The sequence below is a fragment of the Lolium perenne genome, chromosome 3, assembly GCF_019359855.2.
Source record: "Lolium perenne isolate Kyuss_39 chromosome 3, Kyuss_2.0, whole genome shotgun sequence".
Lineage (NCBI taxonomy): Eukaryota > Viridiplantae > Streptophyta > Magnoliopsida > Poales > Poaceae > Lolium > Lolium perenne.
In genome coordinates, this window is record NC_067246.2 from 201,711,381 (window position 1) to 201,728,792 (window position 17,412).

At 42.3% G+C, this 17,412-nt stretch overlaps 2 protein-coding genes across 2 annotated transcripts; one reads left to right on the top strand and one right to left on the bottom strand.

Annotated features, from left to right (window-relative positions):
- Positions 1-654: 654 nt before the first annotated feature.
- LOC127338494 (uncharacterized) lies at positions 655-1,151 on the bottom strand. Its single transcript, XM_051364583.2, has one exon. It carries the CDS (start codon positions 1,043-1,045, stop codon positions 821-823), a length of 225 nt encoding a protein of 74 aa, XP_051220543.1. The 5' UTR covers positions 1,046-1,151; the 3' UTR covers positions 655-820.
- A 9,284-nt stretch (positions 1,152-10,435) lies between these two features.
- On the top strand, positions 10,436-11,329 carry LOC127343107 (uncharacterized). The gene has a single exon (XM_051369192.1). It carries the CDS (start codon positions 10,681-10,683, stop codon positions 11,053-11,055), a length of 375 nt encoding a protein of 124 aa, XP_051225152.1. The 5' UTR covers positions 10,436-10,680; the 3' UTR covers positions 11,056-11,329.
- Positions 11,330-17,412: the final 6,083 nt, after the last annotated feature.

Here is a 17,412-nt window from a genome sequence, read left to right on the forward strand (position 1 = left end):
CGATCGGTATGTGAACCATATGATTTTGTATGTCGTACTACTGTTTATGTTAGTTAATGCATTTAGTATATTCTATTATGTTAGTTAATGCATTTATTTTGTCACCTCTCTTTGTTTGTGCCACCAACGTAGCCTATTCCGGTCCATCCGTTGACGTGCACCGACGAACGGGATAGTGGATCTCCGAAACCAGTCACCTTTGCGATCCTCTGTGGGAGATGATGAATTAGGTTTCTGAAAAATCGATCTGCTTAAGTTGTTCATATAACGGGTATTCTACGAAACAAATCGAGCGGTGCCGCATACTGTTATCTACGTTTTCGTCAACAATGCTAATGCTGCATCAATAACTGTTTATCAACGTAAACCATAGGATCTATTTGTATGCCCTACTGCTGTTTATGTTAGTTAATGCATCTAGTATATTCTGTTAGTTAATGCATTTAGTATATTCAAGTTTAATAATGTTTAATATTCTAGAATTAGTTGTAAAAATTGTGCCTAATTTTCCAACAGTGATTTTTCTTTTCTTTGTTCTTGTCGGCTAAAGATGAAGGCGTGGAGCAAAATCTCCTCCCGAGTAAGAAATGAGATAGGTGGCACAGCCCGGCACGCATTCGGAATGTAGTTCCCAAGAGTCAGGAGAAGGTAATCTGACGAAAACAGTAGTAATATTGACCAGCGAATATTACATGTACATAGATGGCCAGAGCCTGTTGCAACACGATGCACACAACCCCTTATTATCGAATAATCACTCACGCACACGATAGAAGCAGCTGACCAAGTAAGTATACAGGAATGGCGCGCCTGATCACGATCATATCGGGATCGCCCTGGTAACGCGCGGGTAGACGACCCTGGCCGGGTGTCCCATGATGCGGCGGCCCTTGTGGTGGCGGAAGAGGTACACAACCGCGCCCAGCGGCCACTCCACGACGCCGGTGGCGACGAAGGCGACGAACCCCAGCGTCGGGCCGAGAACCTTGCACCGGCACGGGTTGCTCCGGGTGCCGCACTGCACGCACGCCGGCACGAACGGCATAGCTGCTAGCTGAAGCTTGAAGACACTTCCTGTCGATCGAACGATTTCCTCTGTTTACAAGTTCGTCCTCCTGGATGGATGGGCAGGCTTGTTTGTGTCTGTAGCTGTTTGTGACCGAGGCATCGTGCCGTCGGTGCATATATAGAGGGTTTGTGCCGGGGACGCGTGGCGCCATAGGGTGTATACCTGTGTCGCTAGTAGCCGGTTTTGCTGAGGCTCTGCAGAAGACAGGTGATGACTAGGCCCAAGGGTTGACTGCCGCGTTGCACACAGCGCGAATCGTGAGCTCACACGTATGCTCTGCTCGCTTCTTGGACGTCTCTGGAACATCCAAACGTAATGGGATTCTTTCGGACGGAAGCTTAAAATAGGGGTGACGCTACGCGTCGGTCGGCCGACCGGCCAACCCAAAATCGGTCGTATACCCTCCGTCGGATCAAGATCCAGCGTCTGAAATCAGCATAAGCTTGCTTTTACATTCTCCCCCTCCGTTTCAATGAAAATTAACCCGCAGTACCGAGCTTCTCTACAGAAACGAAAGGGTATATCGTCTTTGGTTCTGAACTTTCCGATATTTACAATAAATATGCCACCGCGATCATTTACCTCTAGGCAGAGAGTTTTACAACAAAAATTATTACCCCATGTCCAAAAAATATATACTATTAAAACAAAAGCACCATAAAATTTATCAAAAAATAAAATTACAATAAAGTGGTTAAACCAACATTTTTTTTGCGGAAAATTGATTTACAACAAAAGTCGCCAACGAATTCACCAAAAATCACATACTATTGCAACAAAAAAAATCTATATGTTTGCAAAATAGTTTAAAGTGGTTAAAAACAATTAATTTGCTATAGATTAAATTACAACAAAAAATCACTAATTATGATTACAAAAGTCTCAAACGATTACAACAAAATATTCACTTTAATATTAGCAACAAGAAATCTAATAAAAAATTGTTTACAACAATAATCAACAATAAAATCCAACAAAAATATTATCTATTTATTACAATAGTTCAACAAAATTTCAGCTACGTGGAAGGTAGCTAGCAGTTGCACTAGCTGATGGGACGTGCATGTGCTGATGTGCATGCATCAATGGATAAAAAATACTCGTACACAGACGAAGTGTATGCATGTGTTAATCCGGCCTCTGCGCTCTGCTGGAGGTTCTGCGAATCACGTAGGTGGCGCGGCTGGACGTTTCTGCGTAACACGTGGTGGCGCCCGCGCGGGAGGTTGCCGGGCCCACGACCGATTTTTCTGCTATGATCGGCCGACTGAAACCAAGTGTTTTCCTTAAAATAGTGCTTGTGGTTTCTCTCTCGGTTCGGCATCTTCCTGCTGTGCCAAACGTGCACACGCGGCTTGCCGCTCACGGCGGCCACGTTCATGTTTCTCCACAGTCACGGCCACGCATTTCTCTTTTAATCATACTTAAGCTCCAGCCAAGTCTAGTTTAGGCCTGAGTTTGCATGGTACCTTTCCCAAAATGAAAGAGGGTGGTAGGAGGAGAGGGCCATTTTAATTTTAGAACCTCTAGACGTACTCTTTGGAATTCTTTGCAATAAAATCAAAATCCTGTTAAAATGTTTCAAAATAGTTTACACTAAAACCACGACAACAGGGAGTACCTATCTGTAAAATTTTGCACAAAATGCATTGTGTTTTATCCATGCACAAAATAACAGAATACCGTGGACGAAAAAAAGAAAAGGAATCAGTTTTCATCCTCACACACTCATTTTGGTGTAGCTCACGTATGAACATGTATTTGGAAAAAAGATTGTACCGTGCATAGATTTGCTCACATGCTTGTATTTTCTAGACGGAATGATCAAAATGAGTCTAGCTTTGAATTAATGAAGTCATTGACTGGCTAAGAGTTATATAACTTACACATAGACTGAGATGCTAGTTTTACATATAGAAGATCACAAAGGGTAAGAGATACAAAGCAAAAACTAAATGAAGCGCTACACGAAAGGAGATCGCTTTATCCCACTGAAGGAGCATCATCTTCTATTGCACAAAAGCATCATCGAAGCTTTCTTCACCAACTAACCTCCACCGCACCCACACCGTTATCCACAGGGGATCAACATCGGGCATGAACCCATCATGACTTGAGAATCCAAAGGAGGGGGATTCAAATGACGCCTCAAAGAAAATAAAAAAAGGCCCATGGGCATCGACGTCACCGGTAGAGTCCAAAGACCTACAAAGCTTTCGTCAACTCCCAACCTCTAACCAAAGAACCCAACCTATAGTCACCGACCAAACAACTCATGTTAACCAACGACATAGGATTAAATCATCGGTGTCTTCAGAAGGACCCTAGGCTATGGGACATACGCCTGAACAAGAAAAAACGCCATGTATAAGGAGCCATGTCGACATTGCTAGAGGACCATGATAACATAAGCTCAAGGGAATTCGAGGAACACTGCAAGGGATAACACGCCTATGTGAGAGCCACGAGAGGGCCAGTTGAGGCGGACCGGTGGAATCCCGTAAACCACATGCTTGTTTTCAGATTTGTAAATATTCTTTTCGTTTTCTCAAAGGGTTCCAGTGGGCCAGGCTTCAATAGCACTTTTCATGGAGAAGCCCATTTTCTACTCTAGGTTGGGCTAAGGTTGAACAAAATAACATGTTAAGGTCCGGTACACGAGCCCAAACTGTTAGCACTTGAGTTCACGACCATGCTACCAATGGGCGCGAAACCTATTTCCCGCTCATAGCGGGCGCTATTCTTCGCTCCGCTCAGAGCGCGGTAGGCTGGGCCGGCCCATTAGCGAGGGCAGGAGTTTCCCTTCGTGTTTTCTTCTGTTTCGCTTTTTCTTTCAGGGTTTTTTTTGGTTCAGCTGGTTTTTTCACTCCAGTTTTAGTTTTATCGAACTTTTTTTTTTACTTTTAAAATTTGAATGTTTGGAATTTGAACTTTTTTAGATTTTAATTTTTTCTGAATTTGAACAATTTTTTATCTTTGAACATTTTTTATTTTGAACAATTTTAAATCTGAATATTTTTTGAGTTATAACTATTTTCATACTTAATATTTTTTGAAGTTTGAACAATTTATAAATCTGAACATTTACAAAATTTAACATTTGTTCACATTAGAATAATTTTTAGTTTTGAACATTTTTTAGATCTGAACAATTTTCATGTTTGAACATTTTTCGAATTTACAATTTTAAAATCTAAACATTTTTTCAAATTTAAACATTTATTCAAAATCTGAATATTTTCAAGAAAAACCTCCAAATCGAAGCAAACAGATAACGACACGATCAACTTTGGAATGTTCGACCGAACTAGGCTCGCCAGGTTAAATGGTCCCACCTCAATAGTAGGGTTTTGAGGCTCGCTTTTCCGAATTTGAACAATTTAAAGTTTGAACATTTAAATATCAACATTTTTGTTTTGAATTTTCTTATTATGAACTTTTTAGATTCAAACATTTTTGGAATTTTAACAATTTTTAAATTTGATTTTTTATAAATTTAAATAATTATTTGAACACTTTTTACTCTAAACATTTTAAAAAATTTACTTTTCCGTATGTGAACATTTTTGAAATTTTAACTTTTTCAGTTTAAAATTTTTTAGGTTTCATATCTAAACATACTCGAACGAGTTCAAAGAAACTACTCCGTACTATGTAAACAGGTGCACGTACAGTTCAAAACAAACTACTATGTAAACTGGTGCACGTACCTAATATGGGCCTGGCCCATCTTACTCAGGACCATCTCATTTCCTGCGGAGGCGTTCTGGATCGCCGCTTAAGGTGATGAATAGGCGCGCCCACCAATGGGGCCATGAGTTCACGACAGGTTAGCCCGACAATAAAAGAGTTCACAAGCCAATCAGGATGATCAGTGAAGCTCTCTATTTGTCAGAACTAGCAAAAGACTTGCATGTCATTTTTATTAAAATTGGAAGAGTTTGGTATTTACAAGAGTTTAACATCCAAAGCAAGTGCCTAGGAACAAAAACAACAGACTACGTGACTCGTCGCTTGCTCCTGCCTCGGCTGAACTGGTTGATCAGCATTCTCCTCTCTAATCTTTTGCTTGACCAAGTGAGGTAGCTGTGCTACATTATCAAATGTTCTGCTAGTATTTAGTTCCAGCCAAATGTGCCAAAGACCAACCGTGACATGGCGTTGAACTTTTTTCTATCAGCAAAATTAAGGGAATAAAGCGCTTGCACCCCTGAATTGAGCAATCTTTCTCTGGAGTCAAGGACTGCAGATTGTGAAACCTAAACGTGTTGAACCAGATCTCATTTGCATGGTTTCAGGTTCCCTAGCAGCAGAGAGGTCATCATCGAACCCAACTACAAACATCAATGAAGCTTTTGGGCAGCAGGACTTAATTCAAGTACCTAAACTACGGTTTACAAATAGCACGGGAAAAATTCTTGCGGGTACTACTCCCAACATTACAAGAAACATGCTTAGGGCATGAAACCTGTAGCGATGAGATTACAAGATTTTTGTTACCATCGGTGCCTATTACAAGATTTTTGTTACCGTCGGTGCCTATTTAATCGCTGACTGCTCTGGGCTTTTTTGTTCCATGCGGGGCACCTAGGAGGGCTTTTTTGTTATGCTTTTTTGCATAACAAATATCTCCGAACTCAAACTCTGTCACAAGTGACAGCTAAACCCACCGACTCTCCTTTTTGGAAAGGACTTATGGGAGTTAAAGACGAGTTTTTTTCCCGGGGTTCCTTTAAGGTTGGAAATGGTCAAAGTACTCGCTTTTGGGAGGACATATGGTTAGGTGATAGGCCTTTAGCTGAACAATACCCTTCATTATATAGCATTGTACGCCGGAGAAACGTTTTGGTATTGGATGTCTTAACAGGTAATCCGCTGAATATCGAATTCAGGAGGACTTTATCGAATGATAGAATTGAGGTTTGGCTAATATTGCTCCATCGCTTATTTACGGTTAACTTGTCGGATGATCAAGATGTTTTTGTTTGGAAGTTAACATCTTCTGGTCTTTTTTCGGTTAAATCCATGTATGCGGATATGATGAACGGTCATACGGTTTTCTTACGTAGATATATTTGGAAAATAAAGGTGCCACTCAAGATTAGGATCTTCATGTGGTTTCTCTACAATAAGGTGATTCTTACGAAGGATAACCTTGCTAAAAGAAACTGGAATGGATGTAAAAAGTGTGTTTTCTGTGATGCTAATGAATCAATAAACCATTTATTTTTTGATTGTCCCTTCGCAACGCTTATTTGGAGAACCATTCAATATACTTTTAATGTTCCTCCACCAGCTAATGTTACAAATATGTTTGGAAATTGGCTAAATGGAGTGGAGAAAAAATCAAAGGAACAAATACGTACGGGTATTTGTGCTTTGATGTGGGCTATTTGGAATTGTCGTAATGATATGGTTTTTAACAAAAGCACGAACTCTCATTTTCTACAGGTTATCCGAATGATTACACATTGGATCCACGAGTGGTCTTATCTTCTACCGGAGCCTCAACGTGCACATATGGATTCTGGGTGTACCCGTCTGGAGACGGTCGCTCAGGATATCTACAACCAGGTTGGCTGGCAGCTCACTAGAAGATTACAACATGCATAAGATTCACATCCTTTTTGTTTTTCTATGGTTAATTTTTATGTACACCTTGTGTGATCCATGAGTTGTATGAATCTTGAATTTTGAAACGATGAAATAAAACAGCTGTGTGCATCGATTGATGCAGAGGCTGGGGAGATACCCCATTTCGAAAAAAAAGGAGGGCGCTACCTCTCCAAGCAAAGAAAAATCCACGGGCGGCATAACAATATCAAAGGGACGCTTGCATTATCTTGGCGCCTGCAAAATGCAACTAACGATGGAGACCAAGCTAGACAGAGCTGGCGACTTGTTACAAAACCTGATTCACTTTGTGCTCAAGTACTGAAAGCCAAGTATGACCCAAACTGTGATATCCTTAAAGCTGGACCGAAGAAGGGCTCCTCGTTTACTTGGCAAAGCATCATAGCGGGTCTGAGAACGTTTAAGAGGGGATGTATTTGGAGAGTTGGAACAGGGGGCAAAATAAACATCTGGTTAGACCCCTGGGTACCTCTAAGTCATGATCGGATGGTTCTAACACCAAGGGGTCAGACTCTGTTAAGAACTGTTGATGAATTAATTAATCTGGATACAATGCAATGGTATGAGCAAATGCTTACTGATAATTTCAATCCAATTGATGTTTCCAGAATACTTCGGATCCCCCTGAGTGAGAATGTGGATGAGGACTTCGTTGCCTGGCACCTAACAAAGTCCTATTCCTTTTCGGTAAAGTCTGCTTATTATTCAGAATGGAATCACTGTAATGGGGGAAGGTTAAATAGAGCGGATGAACAAGGACCAGCATCTCTGAATCCAGTTTGGGACATTCTTTGGAAACTGAAAATACCAAGCAAAATCAAAATATTTGTATGGAAGGCCCTTCATGGTACAATCCCTGGCCTGGCAATCCTAGCAGACAGACATATTCTTGTATCACCACAGTGTCCAGTTTGCTCTCAAGGCCCTGAGGACATTCTACATTTAATTTTTTCATGCAGAAGAGCGAAGGAAATCTGGCATTCTCTGGAGCTAACTGATGTTATTAACTCAGCTTTATTGGACCGCTCGGGCTCAGTTGTTCTCGAAGGAATTTTGAGAAACCAAAACCTTGTGCAAGGCGGTAATGATATAACAGAACTGAATGAGTTAATTTGTGTTGGGGCATGGTACATATGGTGGCAAAGAAGGGAGTTTGTGAAGGGCGAAAAGATTGCTTATCCGACCCAAACTGCTTTCTCTATTCAAGCCCTTAAATTAAATTACTGTGGTGCTTATAAAAATGTTGAACCAAAGAAAGTGATTTGGAACAAGCCACAACCAAATGTCTACAAACTGAATATTGATGCTTGTTATTTTCCAAATGGATCTGGCGCTGCAGGTGTGATTATCCGCAAATATAAGGATGAAGCCATTGCGGGATCAAGTTCCTTGATGCAAAATCTTGGTGATGCAACATCTGCTGAAGCTGCTGCATTACTACATGGCCTCCATCTAGTTGAGAGGATTGGTTGCTCTCCTGTGACTATAGAATCAGATTCCATGAAACTGGTTCAAGCTTTTAATGGAGAAGTGCAAATCTGGAGCCCCTACACTGTTACCTTAGCGGACTGTTTCATCACTGCTAGTAGAATTGGCCAGATTACTATGAAGCATTGTTTTCGTGAGGCAAATAGTGTAGCTCATGAGTTAGCTAGAGTTTGCTTTGATACAAATATTTCTACTTTTTGGGACTGCGATCCCCCTAGTTTTATTTTGCTTTTTGTCATGAATGGCGTGACGTTGTTCACAATGATGTAACAATACTTTATTTCACAGGCAGCAAGTTTCAGACGCACTCTTTTCCTTCCAGGGTACCGAAGAGGCTGGAAGATTTTTAATGAGGCGGCTTGCTGACCTTAATATATGAGTTTCAAAAGAAAAAAGCTAGGCTCTTGTGTAGGTGCTAGATGCTAGATCATTTTTCTTCTTCAAGCATTCCATCAAGCGCCTCTCCATTGTAGATGTATACTTTTTTCATGCACATACTTGTACAAATACTCTTGGTTATGGCATGATACATTGATATTTTCAGAGAGCGGTTGGCAATTCAGTACTCCGTACGTGCCAAACATGTAATGCATCGACGGTGCTCTCCACTCTCTGGCCTTTGCTATGCCTTTTTTGTGATAAACTGAAGGAATTTCCATTGATTTTGCATTAGGGACCACTTAGCTGGCTTCTACATGTGACATTCTGATCCTATCATTCAATGTTGTCCCCTGGAGAATCATTGACCCTTTCGTTTAAACCTACTTGCTAGAACCCACACTTCATCCTCAACCTTATCTATCTTTGTTCCAACTCGAATACTTTTTAACTCCTTAACTACTTGTCAGTTCGGCTTGACTTCTCTCCTCGGAAATGTTAATTTGAATCAGAGTATTCGTTAGTCAGCGCCCAAATTATTGACTGGCTTTTCATTTGAAAGGAATTTGGGTAATACCTCTCAGGATTTGTTATTGCTGTAATAGTTAGAGATCTAAATTTGGAGGGCTTTCTTTGGAATTATTTAAAAAAAATGTAAAGTGCAATTAGGAGAAAAGAGCGAAAGAATAACTGTCAGTGGAAATTAAAATATGCTTTGTGTGACATGAAATTGGTATCACTAGGTTAAATTGTGACCATGTGTCATATAAACCACATACCAATGGAGTAATTCTTTGTATTTGACACCCGTTGCGTATGTACATTGTGTCAGTTATGGATGCAGTGCACAAGTTTGACGATGGCTCAGCAAGTTTGGTACACTTTGGTTTCTTGTTCTTATTTTCGCTATTTAATTTTCTTTATTCTCCCTCTTATAATTTCCAGTTTTGAAACAGATTTTTTTATTTAATTTCCCTCTAAATATTTCACTATTTATTTATTTGCAATACATTGATATTTTTAAAAGCACATGAACATGTAATTGGATGAATATGAACTCTGTTTTTTAATATATGAACATTTATCTAAAAGCTGATAAAAATTATTTTGTTACGTCTGTGAACATTATAAATTTATAAAAGCATGAGCATTTTATTTAATACATGAACATTTCGTATATACTATATGAACTCATTTTTAAAATAGATAAATTTGCTAAAAATATTTTTTACTAATATATAATTTTCACTGAAAATATTTTCTTAGATTGTAAATTTAAAAATAAATATACATTTCTGAAATTTACATGTAAAAAAAGTATATACCTGCATAGGTTGCAAGCTTGGGACGTGAAACAGGAGTTTCCATAGCAGCATGCAAAATGCAGAGGATCCTGGGTGGCATGCAGTCACATGGCAGCCAGTCCACACAAGGACAACATTCACCGGATCGGAAGCTTCTTCATCTTCCCACTTTATCAAACTTGGCACACAGGCAAAGCAAACTTTTAGCCTAGGTCCCCGTAGTCGTACTCCAATGATGAGTCCACGTTCTACACACTCCGACGACGGAGCTTGTATAGTAGCTTATTGCTTGACGCTTCGTCGTGCGATCACGAACGGCAGGGCAGTCCAAACTTGGGCTCGCAGGCGCACATGCACTTGTTTCAACGACCGCGTTCGTCGGTGGCTCCAGCGAGGGATCGTCGCCCGTCCGTGGCCGCCGATCGAGCTCGAGCTCCATAATGCACGCTCATGTGGCCGACCTGCCCCGCGGACCCACGGATTTAGGGGCCGCCACATGGTGGTGGGTCGTCGCCATCGAGCTAGCGGAGGGTTTTATCAGCTACTGATTCTACCACCCTTGATGCACCTGTACAATCAATGTAATCCTACCGCATAGCGGCGCATACTACCTGCTTCCATTGGAGCCAACCCCAACTAATATTCTTCGATAACCACTATCTGGACTGTGACAGCAGCATAAGAAGGTTGGCCGAGAGGACGAGGGCCAGCCAGCAGAGCTTTCTTACCAAGCTGGTAGACACCTCTCTCTCTCTCGTAGGCTCCTTCTGGTAGTTGGCCAGCGCCCCAACACTCATCGTGGATAGGATGCGGCAGCCGGCAGTGCAAATGGCGACCGTCGTACTGGCAGTCCTCGCCGTCGCGGCGGCCACGGCTGTTGCGGCTGACGGAGACGTCAAGTGCGCCGAGTGCGGGACTGGCACGGTGCCTGCGCTGCCTCCTCCTCCGCCGTACTACTACTACAGCCCGCCTCCCCCGGCGTCCTACCCTGGCGTGACCGGCTGCCCGCCGCCGCCAGGTGGCTACATCTCGATCGGGGGCTCGCCACCGGGCCGCATGTACCCGCAGGACCCCGGCTTCATGCCCTCCAGCGCGCCGCCGATGCACGGGAGGAGCTTCGCCGCCGTCCCCTTCACGGTATGCGCGCTCGCCGCGCTGGCCACCCTTCGAGCGTTTTGGTGATCGACCGCAAGCATCGCACGGCCGTCGTCGTCTCCGATACGCCGCGACTCAAGGACGCGCCAAAGGCATGCCGGCGGCGTTCCATGTGTTCCCTGTGTATGCATTCACCTTCTATTACTCTAATAGTTCTTTCTCCGGGCCGTATGGTTTATAGTGCAATGCACCCATGTTTTTTCGATTTTTGTTTCTTTCTACAGACCTTTCACCTGTATACGGAGTAACATATATTAGTTTCAGATCAGTGGAACTAGAAGGTCATTGCAGGTGTTATTTATGAGCGATCTCTTTGACTTTTTTTCATTGACAAACGTATTTCTTCCTGCTCGATTGACAGAGATGCGTGGCTCAACTTGCGGATTTCAAGATCTGCATTTTGACAGCTCGGTTCGGTAGAGTGGATAGCTATACGACTGTCAATGATTAGTACTACTGCATATTCCTGCTTCCTCTGTTCTTCCTTGGCCAATCTCTTACTTAAAAAGTATTAAAAAAATGCCCAATTATTCATGAAAAAATTCGGTGAAAATCTTACAACAAAACCACAAAAGAACAGCTCTAAAAGCAAGCAAGCTTTCGACCGACTAAACAAACCAACAAACTCTCTCAATCTGCGAATGCTGCAAAGAAAACCACCACACTAACGGACACGACAATCCGAAACAGGTCCCACTATCAAGCAGCTGCTAAAGCTTTCCTTGCGCCGCTCTTCTTTCTTTTTTCTCCTGATAAACTTCTTCACCTTCCTAAGTATACCCTCTCAAGCCTTCCCCTCCAAGATGCAAAAACTCTTCTTGCCATATCTCGAGCTAGCTACCTCCAAATTGATGAGTAAGTCACAAACCTCTTTCGCAAAGAGAAACTCAGAGTTAGATACCAACATACCTGCCTCATAAACCTCACCACTCGAAGATAACATATGCCCAATGGGCACACATGAGAGAGTGACAAAAGCAACCAACCCTCCACTATCCACAAGGCAGGTGGCTTTTTTTTTTTTTGAGAACACAAGGCAGGTGGCTGGCAGGTCTCTGGTGACGGTGGTTAAGGCTGGACATACGGGCCGAGCTTTTAGCTCGGCCTGAGTTTTCTTCGGCTCGCATCGAGCTTGGCTCGGCCCGCTGGACCACTGGATCGAGCCGAGTTCATTTTCTTGGACCGCAGCAAGCTCGGGCCGAGCCCAGCTCGGCTCGGTCCAGCTCGTTTGGCTCGCCCTTTTATTTTTGGAATTGATTTAGTGCAAATTGGGTTGTCTTCTTTTGCAGCCTGGCCCATCCAAGACGCTCTGCACGTACAGTTAGGAAGGAGAGCAGATGGATTTGCCTCCTGCATCGTCGCACGCGCAAAACAGGTCACACGGCGGCGGCGCCGCAGTTTGATCCTTAGCCAGCGTCGCCCCACCCCACCACTGCTTTGCTTCGCCTAGATCTACGCCACCGCACATCAGCTGAGCCCTCTCAAGTGCCATCGGCAACATGCTCACCGGCCAACCCAACCTCTACTCTCCGATGAAAGAGCATGTCCCTGAGATCCTCGGCAAGCGGTGGTCGCAGATTGCCTCACATCTGGCTCCGTCGAAGCTCTGCACCGAAGGAAATCGCCGTCAAACTGCCGTAGCTTTCTTCGCCTGAAGCTTTGCGATGGATCGCCGCAGCCATTCTTGCCTGTAGCTTCTTCTTGCGCGTCCAGAGAAAGGCGGGCCCACCTGTCATTGACCTTGCCACGTCTGGCTCGCGAGCTGGACCGAGTTTCACTGAGCTAGTGGGCAGCTCGGGCCGAGCCTACTTTTTTGGCTCGTCTGCCAAACGAGCCAGCCCGAGTCGAGCCAAAAACCAGCGAGCCAAAGTGTGGCTCGCACCGAGCCTGGCTCGAGCCGGCTCGTGTCCAGCCTTAACGGTGGTGAGGGCGCACTAGTAGAAAATGGGTCTTTAGTCCCGGTTGGTAAGGGTCTTTAGCCTCGGTTTTCCAACCGAGGCTACGGAATCGGGATTAAAGCCCCCCTTTTTAGTCTTGCTTGTTCCACAGACCAGGACTAAAGACCCTCCACGTGAGCTGTGGACGCGTGCTGGGATGGAGGATCTTTAGTCCCGGTTTGTAACACCAATCGGGATTCGGGACTAAAGGCCTCCACGAGTTTTTTATTCTATTTTTCTAATTTTTTTCATTCTATTTTTTTCACAGTTTCTAGTATTTGAGTTATTTGACCAGTTTATTCTCTAACTATACTTAATATCTAGTCAAATTACTTACTGATGGTCAAACTTCCCGATCGGTCACCCGTCCTCAAACTACTTGCACTAGCACACTTAACTTCTGAGTTATGCCTATCCCGCTTCCAAATACTTTGCGCACACGTTTTTGATATTAGTATCATATCAATCCTATTAACCTCTTGGTCACGATGTCACATTTCTTTATTGTTCGAATTCCAAATAATATTTTAATAAACAAAATTAATGAAGTAATAATAATCTTGAATAAATAAATAATTATTTTTTTGCAAAACCTAAAATCTGAATTTTTCATATTTTCCTTTGGCAGTTTGAAAATCTAAAAATTGGCAAAACTACCGTAGATAGATTTTCATATATTTTGAGTTCGTATGCAAAACTTATTGCTATCTTACTGAAAAATACATTTCTATGTTCTCTACTTTTTATTTTGATGGAGGTTTAGCACATACATTTCCTGCTTACTTTCTTGTGTTCAAGAGTCAAAAGAAATATTCCTGAAAGAGAGGATAAATAGTCTTCCAACAATTCTATAGGATTCTTCTAAGCATGCTTTATGATTCATAATACTTATCATTCATGTTTCTTACGATGCTATTTACTTTTATGCATGTTATGTAGAATGTAAGAGCTATCACTTGATGAGTTCATATTACTTATTTTCATTCTTTATTGACTAAACTTTGTGACACTTTGCATGATTATTTATAAGCTATATATTATAAACTCCAAAGTTTATGTTAGTTTTATCACCTTCATGCTCGGGATGAGCATAACTTAAGCTTGGGGATGCTGATGCATGTAAAATGCATACATGAACTTTGTCTTTTATCCATGGGTTTTTTAATTCTCTCTTCAAACACATCATGTTCTAATTCAATATAAAGTTCATAAAGATCTCTAATTTTGTTGTTGTTTTCCATTAAGCCTAACTAGTAAAAATAAAAACAAGAAACAAAAATATGCAATTACAGGATCTTCCAACAATTCTATAGGATTCTTCTAAGCATGCTTTATGATTCATAATACTTATCATTCATGTTTCTTACGATGCTATTTACTTTTATGCATGCTATGTAGAATGTAAGAGCTATCACTTGATGAGTTCATATTACTTATTTTCATCCTTTATTGACTAAACCTTGTGACACTTTGCATGATTATTTATAAGCTATATATTATAAACTCCAAAGTTTATGTTAGTTTTATCACCTTCATGCTCGGGATGAGCATAACTTAAGCTTGGGGATGTTGATGCATGTAAAATGCATACATGAACTTTGTCTTTTATCCATGGGTTTTTTAATTCTCTCTTCAAACACATCATGTCCTAATTCAATATAAAGTTCATAAAGATCTCTAATTTTTTTGTTGTTTTCCATTAAGCCTAACTAGTGAAAATAAAAACAAGAAACAAAAAGATGCAATTGCAGGATCTAAAGGAAATAGCTTCGAGCACTCACACACCGGCAACAATGCTAGGAGATAGCTTAGTAGTCAGAGGATGTGAGTACCTTTTACCTTACCTCCCTGGCAACGGCGCCAGAAAAATAGCTTGATGTCTACGCACGCTTCTATTCCTGTAGACAGTGTTGGGCCTCCAAGAGCAGAGGTTTGTAGAACAGCAGCAAGTTTCCCTTAAGTGAATCACCCAAGGTTTATCGAACTCAGGGAGGTAGAGGTCAAAGATATCCCTCTCAAGCAACCCTGCAATTAAGATACAAGAAGTCTCTTGTGTCCCCAACACACCTAATACACTTGTCAGATGTATAGGTGCACTAGTTCGGCGAAGAGATAGTAGCAAGTGATATGAATGAATATGAGTAGTAATAACAATCTGAAATAAATATGGCAGCAAGTAAACATGCAGTAGAACAGTAAATAAACGGAGATTCAATATTTGGAAACAAGGCCTAAAGATCATACTTTCACTAGTGGACACTCTCAACAATGATCACATAATTAAAACTACTCTACACTCTCTTGTTGGATAACAAACACCATTCATTGTGTAGGGCTACAAAAGCACACCTCAAGCCGGTGTAAACAAGCTCCACAACATTCGGAGTTCATATTTAAGTAACCTCTAGAGTGCATAATAGACCGTTGCAATTTAGACCGAGTACTAACATAGCATACACACTGTCAACAATAGCTATGAAAGGGGGAATAGATCGCATCAATACTATCATAGTAATAGTTAACTCCATAATCTACAAGAGATTACAATCATAACCTACGCCAAGTACTACATGATGCACACACTGTCAATATTACATCATGGAGGAGGAATAGACTACTTTAATAACATCACTAGAGTAGCTCATAGATTAATAGTGATACAAAGCTCATGATCACATAAAGATCACATGGGAGAGAGAGATGAACCACATAGCTACCGGTAGAGCCCTCAGCCTCAGGGGAGAACTACTCCCTCCTCATCATGGGAGACAATGATACGTCTCCGACGTATCGATAATTTCTTATGTTCCATGCCACATTATTGATGATATCTACATGTTTTATGCATACTTTATGTCATATTTATGCGTTTTTCGGAACTAACCTATTGACGAGATGCCGAAGGGCTAGTTGCTGTTTTCTGCTGTTTTTGGTTTCAGAAATCCTAGTAAGGAAATATTCTCGGAATCGGACGAAATCAACGCCCAGCATCTTAGGATCACGCGAAGCTTCCAGAACACCCGAGAGAGGCCAGAGGGGGGCCACAGGCCCACCAGATGGTAGGTCGGCGCGGCCAAGGGGGGGCCCGCGCCCCCCTAGTGTGTCGTCGCCTCGTTGACCTTCTGACGCCGCCTCTTCGCCTATAAAAAGGTCCCTGACCTAAATCTTCGATACGGAAAAGCCACGGTACGAGAAACCTTCCAGAGCTGCCGCCATCGCGAAGCCAAGATCTGGGGGACAGGAGTCTCTGTTCCGGCACGCCGCCGGGACAGGGAAGTGCCCCCGGAAGGCTTCTCCATCGACACCGCTGCCATCACCACCGCCATCTTCATCACCGCTGCTGTCTCCCATGAGGAGGGAGTAGTTCTCCATCGAGGCTCGGGGCTGTACCGGTAGCTATGTGGTTAATCTCTCTCCTATGTACTTCAATACAATGATCTCATGAGCTGCCTTACATGATTGAGATTCATATGAGTTTTGTATCACAATTCATCTATGTGCTACTCTAGTGATGTTATTAAAGTAGTCTATTCCTCCTCCATGATGTAATGTTGACAGTGTGTGCATCATGAAGTACTTGGTTTATGCTATGATTGTGATCTCTTGTAGATTATGAAGTTAACTATTACTATGATGGTATTGATGTGATCTATTCCTCCTTTCATAGTGTGATGGTCACAGTGTGCATTCTATGTTAGTACTTGGTTTGGTTGTGTTGATCTATCTTGCACTCTAAGGTTATTTAAATATGAACATTGAATATTGTGGAGCTTGTTAACTCCGGCATTGAGGGTTCTTGTAGCCCTACGCAATTAGTGGTGTTCATCATCCAACAAGAGAGTGTAGAGTCTAGCATCTATCTATTTATTCTGTTATGTGATCAATGTTGAGAGTGTCCACTAGTGAAAGTATGATCCCTAGGCCTTGTTCCTAAATACTGCTATCGATGCTTGTTTACTGTTCTACTGCATCTGTACTGTCCGCAATATTACCACCATCAACCATACGCCAGTCCTGGACAGCAAAGCACTTTTCTTGCGCTGTTGCTACTGCTCATATTTATTCATACCACCTGTATTTCACTATCTCTTCGCCGAACTAGTGCACCTATTAGGTGTGTTGGGGACACAAGAGACTTCTTGCTTTGTGGTTGCAGGGTTGCATGAGAGGGATATCTTTGACCTCTTCCTCCCTGAGATCGATAAACCTTGGGTGATCCACTTAAGGGAAACTTGCTGCTGTTCTACAAACCTCTGCTCTTGGAGGCCCAACACTGTCTACAAGAATAGAAGCTCTCGTAGACATCAAGCACTTTTCTGGCGCCGTTGCCGGGGAACGAAGGAAAGCTACACCATTTCCTCCCTCGTCAACTACACGCCAGCAAGCACTTTTCTGGCGCCGTTGCCGGGGAGGAAAGGTAAAAGGCATTCATACTCCGGTTCCAGGT

What these genes read in the sequence shown, in the direction of transcription:
- LOC127338494 (XM_051364583.2), bottom strand. Translation starts at nt 1,045, where the DNA reads ATGCCGTTCGTGCCGGCGTGCGTGCAGTGCGGCACCCGGAGCAACCCG.
- LOC127343107 (XM_051369192.1), top strand. Translation starts at nt 10,681, where the DNA reads ATGCGGCAGCCGGCAGTGCAAATGGCGACCGTCGTACTGGCAGTCCTC.